The 13,748-nt window shown below is 36.6% G+C and overlaps 1 protein-coding gene across 2 annotated transcripts in view; it reads left to right on the plus strand.

The window, feature by feature from the left end:
• CDK13 (cyclin dependent kinase 13) overlaps positions 1–8,685 on the plus strand; it is a 99,567-nt gene extending 90,882 nt beyond the window's left edge. Inside the window, exons 12-14 of one of the 2 annotated variants that reach the window (XM_072965237.1) lie at positions 1,493–1,698; positions 4,600–5,052; positions 5,624–8,685. In XM_072965237.1, the coding sequence (XP_072821338.1) occupies positions 1,493–1,698; positions 4,600–5,052; positions 5,624–6,474 (1,510 nt within the window). In that variant the 3' untranslated portion in view covers positions 6,475–8,685. The remainder of the gene's footprint in view (positions 1–1,492; positions 1,699–4,599; positions 5,053–5,623) is intronic. The other variant, XM_072965238.1, reaches the window with a different exon arrangement.
• Positions 8,686–13,748: the final 5,063 nt, after the last annotated feature.

The following is a 13,748-nucleotide window of genomic DNA, read 5'->3' on the forward strand; positions in this document are numbered from 1 at the left end:
AGAGGTATGCCTTTGTTTTGTTTTTGGACCTCAGGTGCATAGACTTGGTTTAATCATAATCCTTGTGTCACTCATCATTGGTCCATGCATGGCTCTCTTTTTTTCTTTTAGTTACTTAATTTAATTAGTTATTTTAGATGATGTTAATAAGCAGCCATGAACCTACCAAATAAAAGCTAGAACCTTGACAATAACCTACTTTAATCATATCACAGCCTCTCCCCCATGACCTGTCCCCCTTGCCTTCCTCCACCTGAGGTAACCATCATGCCTGTTTTCTTTTGTATATATTTTTTGTTGCCATCTGTATGTACTCATAAAAAGTTACATTTTACAATTTTGGTTGCTTTTAGTTTTATAAAAGAGTGTCATGCTGTTTGTAATCTTTTGGGAATGACTTTTTTTTTTACTTAATATTAATATTGCTAAAGTTTGACCATATTGTCGCATATGCCTTTATTTTATAACACGAAATAAGAGTAATTGTGAAAGAGGAGGTGTGAAAGAACTTTCTGAATGTGCAGGCCCTTCTCAAAGATGAGTTTTAGGAAGGAAGACATATGGATATGGAACTTCTTTTACAACAATTCCAGAGTATACTCCCTCAGAAAGTCTCCCTAGAGGTCAGCATATCCAGGTTGAAGACCAGGCTGGGGCTGCTTAAGGGAATTTGTAGATATTCTGGGCAAGTTTATTAACCTTTCCAAGCCTCAATTTTCTTATTTTTAAAATAGATATCATAGTAACTTCCCATTGGATTTTTTTTATTAGGGTAAGAAGAAAATACTTATTCAGATCTTTCTTTAAACAAAAGTTATTCTGCAGTGTTGTCAGTTTTGTGGAATTACACGGGGTAGAATTGTTTCAGAATTGTGAATACTTTTTATAGTTGCTAGTTATTCAGAACTCTCAGTGATGGGTGATGAGCCTGGATTACCTATTTTTGAAACTCCTCCATAGCATCAGTTTTAATTCTAAAGCATTTGATTTTAGAAGCAAATGAGAGGGTATTTAAAAAGTAAAAAGCTTGTGCTAGAAAGTTTCTCACAAATGTTATCTCCTAGGCTTCACTACTTTTTATCCTATGTCTAGTTTCTGTAAGTGGCATATATTTTTCACCTTTTTTTTTCCCATATCCTATTCAATGTATGACATATTATGATAAGAATTGTCTTTAAAAGATTGCACTGAAGGTAATAGTGACCTACTTTTATGAACATATATTCTTCATTCATAGTTTTTATAAGTTACTATTTATTGATTATTCAGAAACCACAAAAATAATTCATCTGTATAGGTGAACTCGTGAAGGAGATGTGGGGCATCAAGGATGATTTTTATTGGGGGAATTTACAAAGCCTGTGTGTGAAACCTTTAAAAACAACTTGCGGGCGGTTAGGGGTGGCGGCTTTATTGCTGTTTAGTAAATATTAGCATTTTGTTGTTGTTAAGAAACATGATTGACAAACAGCTTAATATTATTTTTTTCCAGCCTTCCTTTATGGCAAGATTGTCATGAGTTATGGAGTAAAAAGCGAAGAAGACAGAAGCAGATGGGCATGACTGATGATGTTTCCACAGTCAAAGCCCCCAGAAAGGACCTGTCTCTGGGCATGGACGACAGCAGAACCAGCACACCTCAGGGCGTGCTGCCGTCTGCACAGCTGAAATCTCAGGGCAACTCGAATGTAGCACCTGGTCAGTAGTTCTTCCACGGCTTGGTTTTCTTCGCTGTGTTTTGTGGCTGGTGTTAATTATATTGCTCTAGTGTTAAGGCACTTCTGGCTGAAAGTTGAACGTATTAAGGTTTATTCACTGAGCTTGACATTTCCTTGTTATTTGCTTGTGCCGGTACAGATGTTAAACAGCTACTGGCACCACAATATTAAGCACTCCCAAGGTAAGATGAATTTGTAAAGGGAGCATCAGGTAACATATGATCAGTGATTGGTCACATCTCTCCATTTTCTTCTTTTCCCCATTGCAGGAGTCGGTAGGTCTTTTACTAGTGCTGTTCCCAGTGAGGCTCAGCATTCCGTGTCTGTGGATGCTTAAGGAGTGAGAAGAAAGATAAGGAAAACAGCTGGAAGTCATAACAGAAGCTCTTTCATGCTGTTTATAGTGTCCTTAGGTCACTTTTAATGTATTTCTCATTGTATTACAAAATCTCAAAGACTGGAATCTGATACTGCACCAAGAATGGCTTGAAGTATGGAATAGAAGGATATTTTGGGGAAACTTAAATTTCTTCCTCTGACTCAATCTGTTGTAAGAGTTAAGCTTCTTCATGAGAAACTAACCTCTTCAGTGTTGTCAGAAGGTTGTTAAATTCATTCTCTCATTTAGTTAGCAACTTTTAAAAAAAATAGAATTTACTCCCTCATTTTGCCTCAAAGATCTAGAAAGCATTCAGCTTTAATTTTTTTAAGTGAAGACAGAGACTGATAGGGAATAAATATATGTATGTGGAGGTGGTGATTTATTAAACATGAAGAAGTAGCCCAGCACTTAGTAAGAGATGAGTACATATTGACTGATCAGTTAGTTGATTGAAACAGATCTTTGGATCAGATTGAACTTTTGGTGTTGAGTATAAATATAGAGTAGATTAGCTGAGAAAGCTTGAGAAAGATTACCATTAATGCTTTCCCATGTAATCTGCAAGCTTATACTTGACCTTGGCTGGACTACATTAAAGTGCTGATACTTGTTACTTTAAAAACCAAAATAAATTGTTACTTGTTGCTGAAAAGTATTTTTCAGAGTTTCTTGAAATAGTGGATTCCCCTTATATGTGAAAATATTTGCTATATGCAGCTTTGGAGAAAACACACCTCTTGTACACTGTATCTATATCAAGTTCAATATTATTTCTCATGTTAAAAATACGTAAAATTTAGAGAAAGGCAAAAGAAGCAACAAGTTTTCTTAATTTGTGTTTATGTTCCCTGTTTTATGTACCATCTACTTCTGAAAAAGGATTTGAGATGGCAGTAACAGGAGGGTTGGGGTGTCCTGGGCAACGGTTGTCATGTTCCTTAACAAGACCACCAGGGCTTATCTCTGCTCTTCATGGGACCGACGTCCGTATTCCACTAGCAAACCTAGTGAAACAGAGGGTAGTTACTTTACTCTGTTTTTGCGGATAAAACATGAATTCTGGGGTCATTTTGTTACTGTTTCCTAGCTCTACATATTTAACAGCTCATTAATAGTGAAGAGTTTCTTTTTTTCTTTTTCTTTTTGCATTTTTTTCCAAACTATCACTATTAAGAAGTGAGAATTCTAGGTTTTTTTTTTTTTTTAAATAAAAATGAATCCTCTGTGCTCCATTTTCTTCATCCTCAGTAAGTGTCCTGAAATAAAAATGCCGCTTCTGGAGGTTAGACACCATAGTAAAGAGTGCTGCATTGAGCTCATGGGGAGCTCACCTCTGCTGATAGACAAGTGAAAGGGGAGATGAGCAAGGCTGGCTCCTGGGTGCAGCTGACAAGCTTGGTGCCTTATTCATCCCTGCGGGTCACGGGGAGAACTTGCAAGAGTTTGTTCTGAATTAATCTAAAAATAATATTAAGAAGTATAATAAGTACCTCAAAGTACCTCTCTTTATATATAAGAGAGAACATAGAAAATGATAACATTAATCATCAGGTTTTCATCTTCTTGGAGTTCTTTTCTATTAGTCTGTCATCTGTGGTTGTGGAACTTGCTTGTCAGTGTGCGATCACTGAACTCACACAATAGTATTGTATGCATTTGAGCCTTGTTATATATGACTCAGATAAACTTGCACGAGAGCCTTTGTAAACCGTTACCAGTCTAAACTGAAAACTGGAAAAAGAAAAACAACTTCACCTGTTTTACTGGTGATGAATTAATACCACCTTATATGCACATGATGAACATGCTTCTGTAGGAGTTCCTAACTTACCCATAAGGCTTAACTTAAAAAAGTAATTTGAATAAAAAATATTTTATCAGACAGTCTGCAACATCCTGGTTGAATTGTCTGCAAAGATAAGGTTAGGCTCTTAGAAAATAGGCATTATTTTAGACAAGCAGTGCAGTGAGTGGTAAGAGTTCAGACTCTGGAATCAGAATACCTGGGTTCAGATCTCAACTTGGGCAAGTTATTTAGTCTTTCTGAATGTCAGTTTCTTCTTCAGTTAAAAAAAAAAATGGGGCCAACAATACAGCATGCTTTGTAAGGTTGTTGTGAGGAATAAAAGATACCAAATGCTTAGAAAGTCCCTGAAATTGTAGTTGTCACCATCATCATCATTCAGTCCCACTCACAGCTGCTGTTTCCTGCTCGCGTCTGTCTCACGGGGCTCTAGTAGTAGTCTTAATTTTCCCTCTGAAGTATTTACCCTTAAAGATCATTTATTCAAAATGGACTGCAGTTTTCTTGTTTGTTCTATGTGCAGTTACATCTTAAAAGTACACAAAATTGAACTAAAATGAGATTATTCCCTTTTCAAGGTATTTCTTAAACACCGCCCCACAAATGCACATTTTAATATGGTAGTGCAGAGCTATTTTGGGGGCGGGGGAGCTGTGAATTATGGCAATTCTAATTAACATAAATTTTGTCTTTAGTAAAAACAGGCCCTGGACAGCAGTTAAGCCACAGTGAATTGGCAATTCTACTAAACCTACTACAATCTAAAACAAGTGTTAATATGGCCGATTTTGTCCAAGTGTTGAACATTAAGGTAAACTCTGAGACTCAACAGCAGCTAAATAAAATAAACCTTCCTGCTGGAATTTTGGCAACAGGTGAAAAACAGACAGATCCATCAACACCACAGCAGGAGTCTTCGAAACCGCTGGGAGGAATTCAGCCCTCTTCTCAGAACGTCCCGCCGAAAGTGGAGACGGACGCCACCCAGGCAGCTGTGCAGAGCGCGTTTGCGGTTCTGTTGACTCAGTTAATAAAGGCCCAGCACTCAAAGCAGAAGGACATGCTGCTCGAAGAGAGGGAGAACGGATCGGGACATGAAGTGTCACTGCAGCTCAGGCCACCCCCGGAACCGGGCACTCCGGGAGCGGGTGAGTGCGCGGACAGCAGGCCCCAGCACGGCCGCGCTCACACCGCTTTCTTGCTGTCTATGGTCGTCTGTAATGCGTGTTACTTAGCAGGTTTGCTAGGAGGTGTCCTGAAAATTCGTAGGTCACTGGTTAGAGGTTGGTTTCATAGTCTGTGTGCTCCTAGGATTTGAGTCTTTAATGAATTATCTGTGTGCGAGGAACTCGTTACGAATGCTGTAGGTGTTTCTCACGTAAGCCTGTGGTGAAGAAATCGTCTTTTACTCCAGCTACAAGAGGACTGCCAGAGCAGAAAATTTAAGTATGCAGAAGCTTTCGCTCTTCAAGCAGTAAATAGATACATGTGAGATAGCTTTGAAAAGTCAAATACAGTAAAACTGCTCAGTCACCATCACCATAGGCTTAAATGGGAGCAGGCAATATTAGGATTGTATATTCCTTTTTCCTTTTCATTTAACTTTTTTTTCTTGCCAGAGTTGGAACTTCTAATGTTCTTTAGGAAACGTTGACTACTTTGAACACTTAGTTTCCCATGGTAACTTTTAATTCTCTTCTCTTGTTTTGTTTCACTCAGGGCAAGATGACCTCATTCAGCACCAGGATATGAGGAGACTGGAGCTCACGCCAGAGCCAGACCGGCCTCGCATTCTGCCTCCTGATCAGCGGCCTCCTGAACCCCCCGAACCCCCACCGGTCACGGAAGAGGATCTGGATTATCGGACAGAAAACCAGCACGGACCCACCACTGGTTCTTCATTAACTGACCCTCATGCCGGGGTGAAAGCAGCCCTGTTACAGCTACTTGCCCAGCATCAGCCGCAGGACGACCCCAAAAGAGAAGGTGGTGTTGATTACCAAGCAGGAGACACTTACGTACCCACTTCAGACTACAAGGACAATTTTGGATCCTCTTCTTTCTCTTCTGCTCCGTACGTTAGCAGTGACGGTCTCGGGGGCGGCTCCGCTCCACCGTTGGAACGACGCAGCTTCATTGCGAACTCAGACATCCAGCCTTTGGATAACTACAGTACTCCTTCATCTCATTCTGGTGGTCCACCTCAGCCTTCTGCCTTTTCCGAGTCATTTCCCAGTTCGGTAGCTGGATATGGAGACATTTACCTCAATGCTGGTCCCATGTTGTTCAGTGGAGACAAGGACCATAGATTTGAATATAGCCATGGCCCCATCGCAGTCCTGGCAAACAGCAGTGACCCTTCCACAGGGCCAGAGAGTACTCATCCTTTGCCAGCAAAGATACACAACTATAACTATGGTGGTAACTTACAGGAAACCCCGGGCGGCCCTGGCCTCATGCATGGACAGACCTGGACTTCTCCTGCCCAGGGACCTGGATATTCACAAGGATACAGGGGACACATTAGCACATCAGCTGGCAGAGGGCGAGGCAGAGGGTTACCATACTGAGTATCTGTTTTTCCTCAGGCACATCATTTTTATCTGGAAAGACTTTTCTAGCTGCAGTTTAAGGCAGCAATCCAAGAGACTTGAATAATATTAATTCAACAACAGCTTTATTTTTATGTGGAAAAGGGTCTTGCATACAATAGTTTAAAAAAAAAGACAAAAAAACCTTTGCTTAAATTCATGCTGTTCTACAAACTAGATCTATTGATTGTACATCTTCACAAATTCTAGTTAACAATTTTATTTTGTATTCTTGCAGTTTTAAGTGGATGCTAATCTTAGGGACATAAAGGTCTTTTATGGCCCTCTTGCAGATCTTCTGAACTATGCACATTTGTGCTTTTTTTGTAAGTTTGGACCAACTTTTATGTAACAAACAACTGACCCCCCCACCCACCCCCGCCCCAGTTTTACAACAATCAGAAAGGGCACTGATTTATTTGGTATTTTTCTTTTTACAAAGCTACCTTTAGTCAAAGGTCACTGTCAGTCTTTGCACCTGCTTTCAGTGTTATTGTGAAAGGTGTACTTTGTGCTCATTTCAGAAAATAAAACACAACCTTTCTCTTGATGCAGCAGTTTTATAAAAAAAAAAGATGGTCAACGTTATTTTTGGGTTTTTTTTTTTGCAGATTATCATAGCCTAGCAAAATGCATTCAAACGAAATAGTGGGTTTTATATGAAAAATATGGGTGGGGTGGGGAGGGTAAGTAAGTGCCTTAACAGGTAAGCTTAAGGTCTGAAGAAGTAGTTAACCTTTACACCCATTTATCTCTAAAGGGAATCAGTGCATTGTAGTGAGGAGGCGCAGGGCGCTCTCAAGTGTTGAGGGGCTGCCTGTTCAGCTCAGTTCCTGTTAGATCCATCCCCCCGTCTGTCACCCTCTTCTCCTTTCTTTGAGCTGTGTCACCTTCCACTGCCACCTTCTCTTGATAGGAGCGTGAGAGCAGAGAAAGGGAGTGCAACTGCAGTCAGCACCTTTGGTTACTTGCGAGAAGTTCTAAAAAGCTTTGTCACTTAAATGATTGAAAGCAGCAGCTAGGTGAGAACTTCAGGGTACCGTCTTCTTTCAGGCTGCCATATGTCCCCGTTTCCTTTTGCCATGGGTAATTGGAGGGCAGGAGCCTAGAAGCAAAGCTTCATAACTGAATTTGCATAGTTCCCTTAAAGTTCATGGGGGGAGGGGTGGCAAACACCATTTTTTAAGTTAATGCAGTTACCATCTTAAGACAAAGTTAACTCTGTTCACTTTGTTAACTAGAAACATTGCCTGGATTGAATTTATTGAAGCAAAAAGAAAAAGTAGCGCAAGAAAACCTCTTACGTTCCCTCCTCTCTTTTTCTGTGAGATTGATTATGACTTCTGCGAGACCTAGGGTAAATTTGTTTTAGTTGATTTTAACTTTTGTTTTCTATTAAAAGCAACAAAGATTGATGGACTAACCCTATTTAAACTGTAGTTACGTCAAGTCTAACTAACGTTCTGTGCACACTCAAACACACATACACTTATAATAATTCTAGAAAGGAACCAAAGGTAAATAACCAGTGTTTCCATTAGCACTAAAAGGCAAAATAGACTCTGGAAATGAGAGTTGTGCCAATTAACCATCTTGTTTTAACTGTTCTCCTGGTAACTTATTATTTGATTGGAACCTTAAATTGGAACAACTGTTACCGAATGGAAGTTTCTCCAGTTCTAAAGTCAGTCTTTTAACCCTGTGCCCTCTGACTTGTGAACCTTCATTTCATAACAGTATATGGGAAGCATTGTAGTTTGGTGACAGTAAGAATATTTTAAAGTAAATAATTTACATTTTACTGCTATAAAATGAGTTGATGTCAGTTGACCATTTTATCTTTTGATGGAATTTTTTTTGTTATTTGGGAAAAAGAAATGAATGGAAGAAAAAATTATTTTGCTTTTATTTGAATATTGAGTACTAACAACTTACAATAAACTACATTGCAGGAAGTGAAAAAATATTTTGAAATTTAGCAAAATAGCTACAGTATTCCAGTATCTGAAATTTTAATATGGTGAGTCCTAGAGCTTTAGACTTTCCTATAAGTGACAGTATCTAAGTTATTATTCGTAATAGTCACACTTGATAATTCTGCTGACCATAGCAGCTAACCTAAAATTGAAGATATTTATGTGACATGAATAGCCTGTGTTTTAAAAATTAAATATTTTATATAAAATTGAACTGTGTTTGGATAGTTTTTCCTAACATTTCAGTTATATATTTATGTTGGAAGAGTGGCTGGGAGGACAAGGAAATTGTTGCTTGAAATTGATAATTTAAACTACAGATGTTAATATTATTACCCTAAGACAGCACTGATTGTGAGATGTAGCAGTATTTTGTACACTAGTTAGGAAAAATGTTGCCACAGTTAAACCACAACACGATGCTAAGATGCATCAGTTGTAATTGATCTTTCCAAATTCAGAGATGTTATTATATGAAAGAATGTTTCTTAAAATCGATGAAATGTGGTAGTAAAAATCTTAATGCATCCTTCCATACCATTCATTTAATACTTAAGTAAATTTGGGTTAATAAAAAGAGCAGGGTTAGGATAGCACTAATTCTGTATGTTACAAGAACTGCAGTAGGCACTGAATATTCTTGAGTGAAATTTAAGGAACAGAAGATACTACTTAAGTTTTTGGGGAAGAAACAGGTAAGTCAGATTACAAGTGAGAAGATGAAAATAGAAAAGACTGGCCTACCAAAATAATAAAATATTCTCTCCCACGTGAAATTCCCTTTTGTACTTTCTGACACAGCAGGTTTTTCTGCATGTAACTCAGTATGCTCCTCTAGTCTTCAGTCCATTGTTTGTTGGAGAGTTGCAGTCACCCATGAAGTTTTAAAAGAGTCTTTTAAAACTTGAAGGGTTTATTGATTACAATAGTTTGTGAATGTGAAAGTAAGGTAATGCTTTAGCTGTGATGCAGATCTTCACTCTGTCAGTTAGAAATATTCAGTGCCTGCCACGTGCCAGGGGCTAGCACCTGGGATACATCAACCAACACGAAGGCACTAAATCGTGCTTCTGGTAGGCTGACGGTGCGCAAGAAGATTTAAAAAGTGGAGAAGCTAGTAGTAGTTGCTACTCTTCAGCTGTATTTAAATTACACTTCTGTGAATGTAAGACATGAAAATGTGTCTTTGTAAAATTTTAAAGTCAAATTTGAAATAGAGAAAGTTGAAAGAAGTAGAACTGGAAACCCAATGATGAGAATAAAATTTTAAGTTGAATCTGGCCAGTGTGCAGCAGGCCAATTTGTAGGAAATAGCAAGATTCTTGAGAAAAAGGGAAGGCAAATGGGTTTTAAATGCTTCCAGACTAATTTTACTGGTACTTCTGAGTTAAAGTTTTGCTGTATTTCCTATGAGCTTAATCCAACTTCAGGTGATTTTTCACGCTAGGGCTTTTTATTTTTTAAAGTAAAGCTGAAGTATGAAATTTGAATAAAGATCTACTGATTCCCTGGACTGATTTTGACATTTCAAAAGTGAGCAGGATGTCCCAATAACCTAAAATCATCTGGTCCGTCTCTAAACTTCACAGCTAGGAAAAATGAGCTTTAGATGGATTACCAGTGTTGTTCTTCTAAGCCATATCAATTCTATAGTAAATACTTTTTAATGAGAATGTTTACTGTTAAAATTTTTACCAGTGTTATAGTAAAATAAAATAATTAAATTTAGAATACAGAACAACTAGTGTAACACAGATGGCTTTAAAAAGTCAATTTTAAAAAGGCTTCAGGAAAAAATAGGAAAATAAAATTTTAGAAAAAATTAGAAACTATGGATAGTCTTTAAGGAGGTTCCTCATTTTCAATTTTAAGACAATAGTTATTTAGCCAACAATTAGATAATAAGACTGAATTTTTCATTTAAACTTACTTTCTACTTGTAGGAGAAAGATCATTATCAGCAGGCCTGCAAACATTGCATTTGAATTCTAAGATTTTATAATTTCAAGCAGTTTTATAAGGGGAGCAATGGCTTGTCATTTACCAAAGGCCTTTCCAGATAATTTATAAAACTGTTTCTAGTTTAATTAAAAATAAAAGCTATTAAAAGAAAATAAAGCTATCAAGGGGTCCAGCTGAAGATGGGGAAAACAAAATTTTGATATATTGGAAAAGATCTTGCCCTTTGAATTATACAGACTAACATTTTGTGTGTCTTTTTCTTTCACCATATCAAATGTCCCATTAAAAAAATTTTCCAATTGAAAATGCCACATTGAAAATGAGGCTCTGTAGTGAATCACTCTTTAAATTTTTTTTCAGTTAATTTGTTGTAAAGGTGTACTTTTTTGCAAGAACTTTTAGTAGAGTCTCGTAATTGCTAACTAATGTGTTTAATATAAGCCATTTGTTTGACAAAAGAAAAAAAGGCTGTATTTGATAGTCTGTAAATAAACTGCCCTAAGAATTCCAGGCTATTTTTATCCTTGTTTTCTTCTTGCTCATATACAGAACAGACTCTTAGAAATAATCTGATCTGATGAAGATGACCGCTTGTTACCCGCTATGTCATGCTTTATAGACAACGCTTTAAACTCGGGACCTTTAGTTTTTCCTTTTTATGTGTGTACATATTAAAAAATGTAGGAATACATCCAGAGATAACCATCATTAATATTTTGCCTTTGATGAGTGTTTATGGTTGCGTATCTGATTTTTTAAACAATGGGATTATATTGCCCATAGCTTTGTGATTAGATTTTTTTTTTCATTTAATAATATATTGTGAACATCCTTCTAGGTAAGTAATTAAATTCTACCCTCTTTTTAGTGATTGTAAGTTACTCCTTTATAGAAAAGAACCGTAACCTAACAATTCCTTATTGCTGGACACAAAATATTTCTAACTTCTGTTATAAATAGCGATGTGATGAAAATCTACATCAATACACATGTATGAACATAGAAACATACATAATTTCCATGGAATTGCTAGTCTAGAGTGTACTTTTTAACTTCTGCTGTATCCACATTGCCCTCAGGAAACGTTTGCAGGTTTTCATTCCCATTAGTTTCCTTTTCGTTTCCCTTTTCATTTCAAGCTATGTTGGATGTTTAAAAATGTTAAAAAAAAATATTAGATCTTTGCCAGTTTGACGGGTGAAAAATGATCGTTTTAATTTCTATTTCTTTGATTACTAGTGAAATTCATTATTCATGTTAGCCAGGTGTCTTACTTATTAACTATTTATGTGTTTAGTTATTAGGTATTTGTCTCTGTGGCTTAATATAAAAAAAGTAGCCCTTTCTAAACTATAATCTTAAAAATACTGTGTGGTGTGTTCTGATAAAGGTAACTTTACTTCTCTTGCTTTCTGCTTTTATAATTAATTCTAAACCATTCTAGAATTTATTTTGTTAAATGTTGTGAGGTAAGGTCCCAACTTTATATTTGTCCTGAATGGCTGTACTGATGATGGCAACAGCATCTGTTAAACAGTTCATCCTATCCCTTTTTAAAGTATCTGTGTCTCATTTGGGTTTGTATCGGAGCTCTCGGTTATATTCCATCCCGATCTTTCTCTTCTGGTTACAAGGGCACTTGGATTATACACATTTGTCACTGTAGTCTTTTCAGTCACTGTACTTTCAATTCCTAAAACAACGTGTAGCACAACAGCAGACAACAGTGTTTGTTCTAGGACAGAACTTAACTGTCCCTTTTTCCAAGTTCTCTTGTCTATTCCTGCCTACTATTCAGTGTGACTTTCACAATCACTTTGATCACTTTCCCCAAGTATCCTGGTAGGATTTTATATTAAGTGTTTAAGTTAGGGTTTTTGTTTGGCTTGTTTTTTACATGTTCTTCATTAAAATTCCTGAAATTTTCTTTACTATAGGTCTGATATGTTGGCTTTTCCTTTTAGGAAAGCTGTCATTTAAAAAAAAATACAACTGACCACATTACTTACTACTTTTATTTCTAATAGTTTTCAGGTGATTGAATATTATAATGGTTATTCTTTCCGGTTCTAGAAATATCTAATTGTTAGTGTTTCACTCTTATGTATAATTTAAACTATAGATTAGAAATAGAACATTATGTTAGGAGGAATATTCATGAAGCCCATTTATTAGGGTCCAATGTTAAATTTTTTTCAAATGCTTTTTCATCGTAAAGCTTTTTCTCCTTTGACCTGTTGATATTCACCAGTTATACTGGTAGAATCTAACACTGAGCCATTCATTAAAAATGCTGCTGTATTCTGTTGACTAACCCTGTATTTAGGATTTTGTACTTCTATGAGAGGTAAATTTAGTTTTAAGTAGCAGGTTCGGATAGTGTTGCAGAATGAACTGGAAAACTCTATTATATTTTATTTGATTTAGAGTAGTTTATGTATCCTGAGAATGAATGATCTGTTTATTGAAGTTGATGCTGTTAATTTTTATCCAGATACACGTGACTCTTTTCCTGAAGGTAGTTCTTTCACCATTTCTCCATTTCCTCATGTGTTCTTGATCTGTCCAGGGCTCTGTTTCTTGAGTAAATCTTGGTAATTTTCCTTTTCCTGAAAATTCACCATATCGTCCTTATATTTAAAATGTTTTTAGCATGTAGTTGCACTTAATGGTCTCAGTGTTAAATATATCATCTATTATTACATATCCTTTGTGTGTCTTTTCTCTTTTTCCTGATTAGTTAGGATTTGCCCCATTCTGCCTCTATCCTCTGACCACCAAGGAATAAAAACCTATCATTTATTTTCTCATTTGTTTCAGCATTCTGCTTCCTTTCTTCTACTTCCCTTATTTATCCCCCTACCGTTTGAGTTGAATGATTGGTCCGTTTGGTTTTCTTCCTACCAATTCTGAAAGAAATCATTTAATGGTTAAATTTAATTTAACCATTTAAATCATTCTCTATTTCTTTGGCTACATCCCATAGGTTAAGAATGTTGTGTTTTTCAAAATATTTGGTGGCTGCAAATTTGATTGCTTGTTTGACTCAAGGATTATTTAGAGTGGTGTTTAAATTTTCAGGTGGTTGGGTATATTTTCTTTTTTGTTTAGCTTTTTGTTTATAACTTACATTTTCTATTACATATAGTCAGTGTATGTAGTCTGCTTTTGGGAATTTATTAAGGATTCTTTTTAGCCAACCAAGCAAACAAATTTTGAAATACTTCTTTAGGATGAATATGTCATTTGGTACATTTGCAATACAACTTAACTGGTAAGATTCTCTACATCTTATTTCTGAAGGAGTGAGAAATG

The sequence above is a fragment of the Vicugna pacos genome, chromosome 7 (assembly GCF_048564905.1).
Source record: "Vicugna pacos chromosome 7, VicPac4, whole genome shotgun sequence".
Taxonomy (NCBI): Eukaryota; Metazoa; Chordata; class Mammalia; order Artiodactyla; family Camelidae; genus Vicugna; species Vicugna pacos.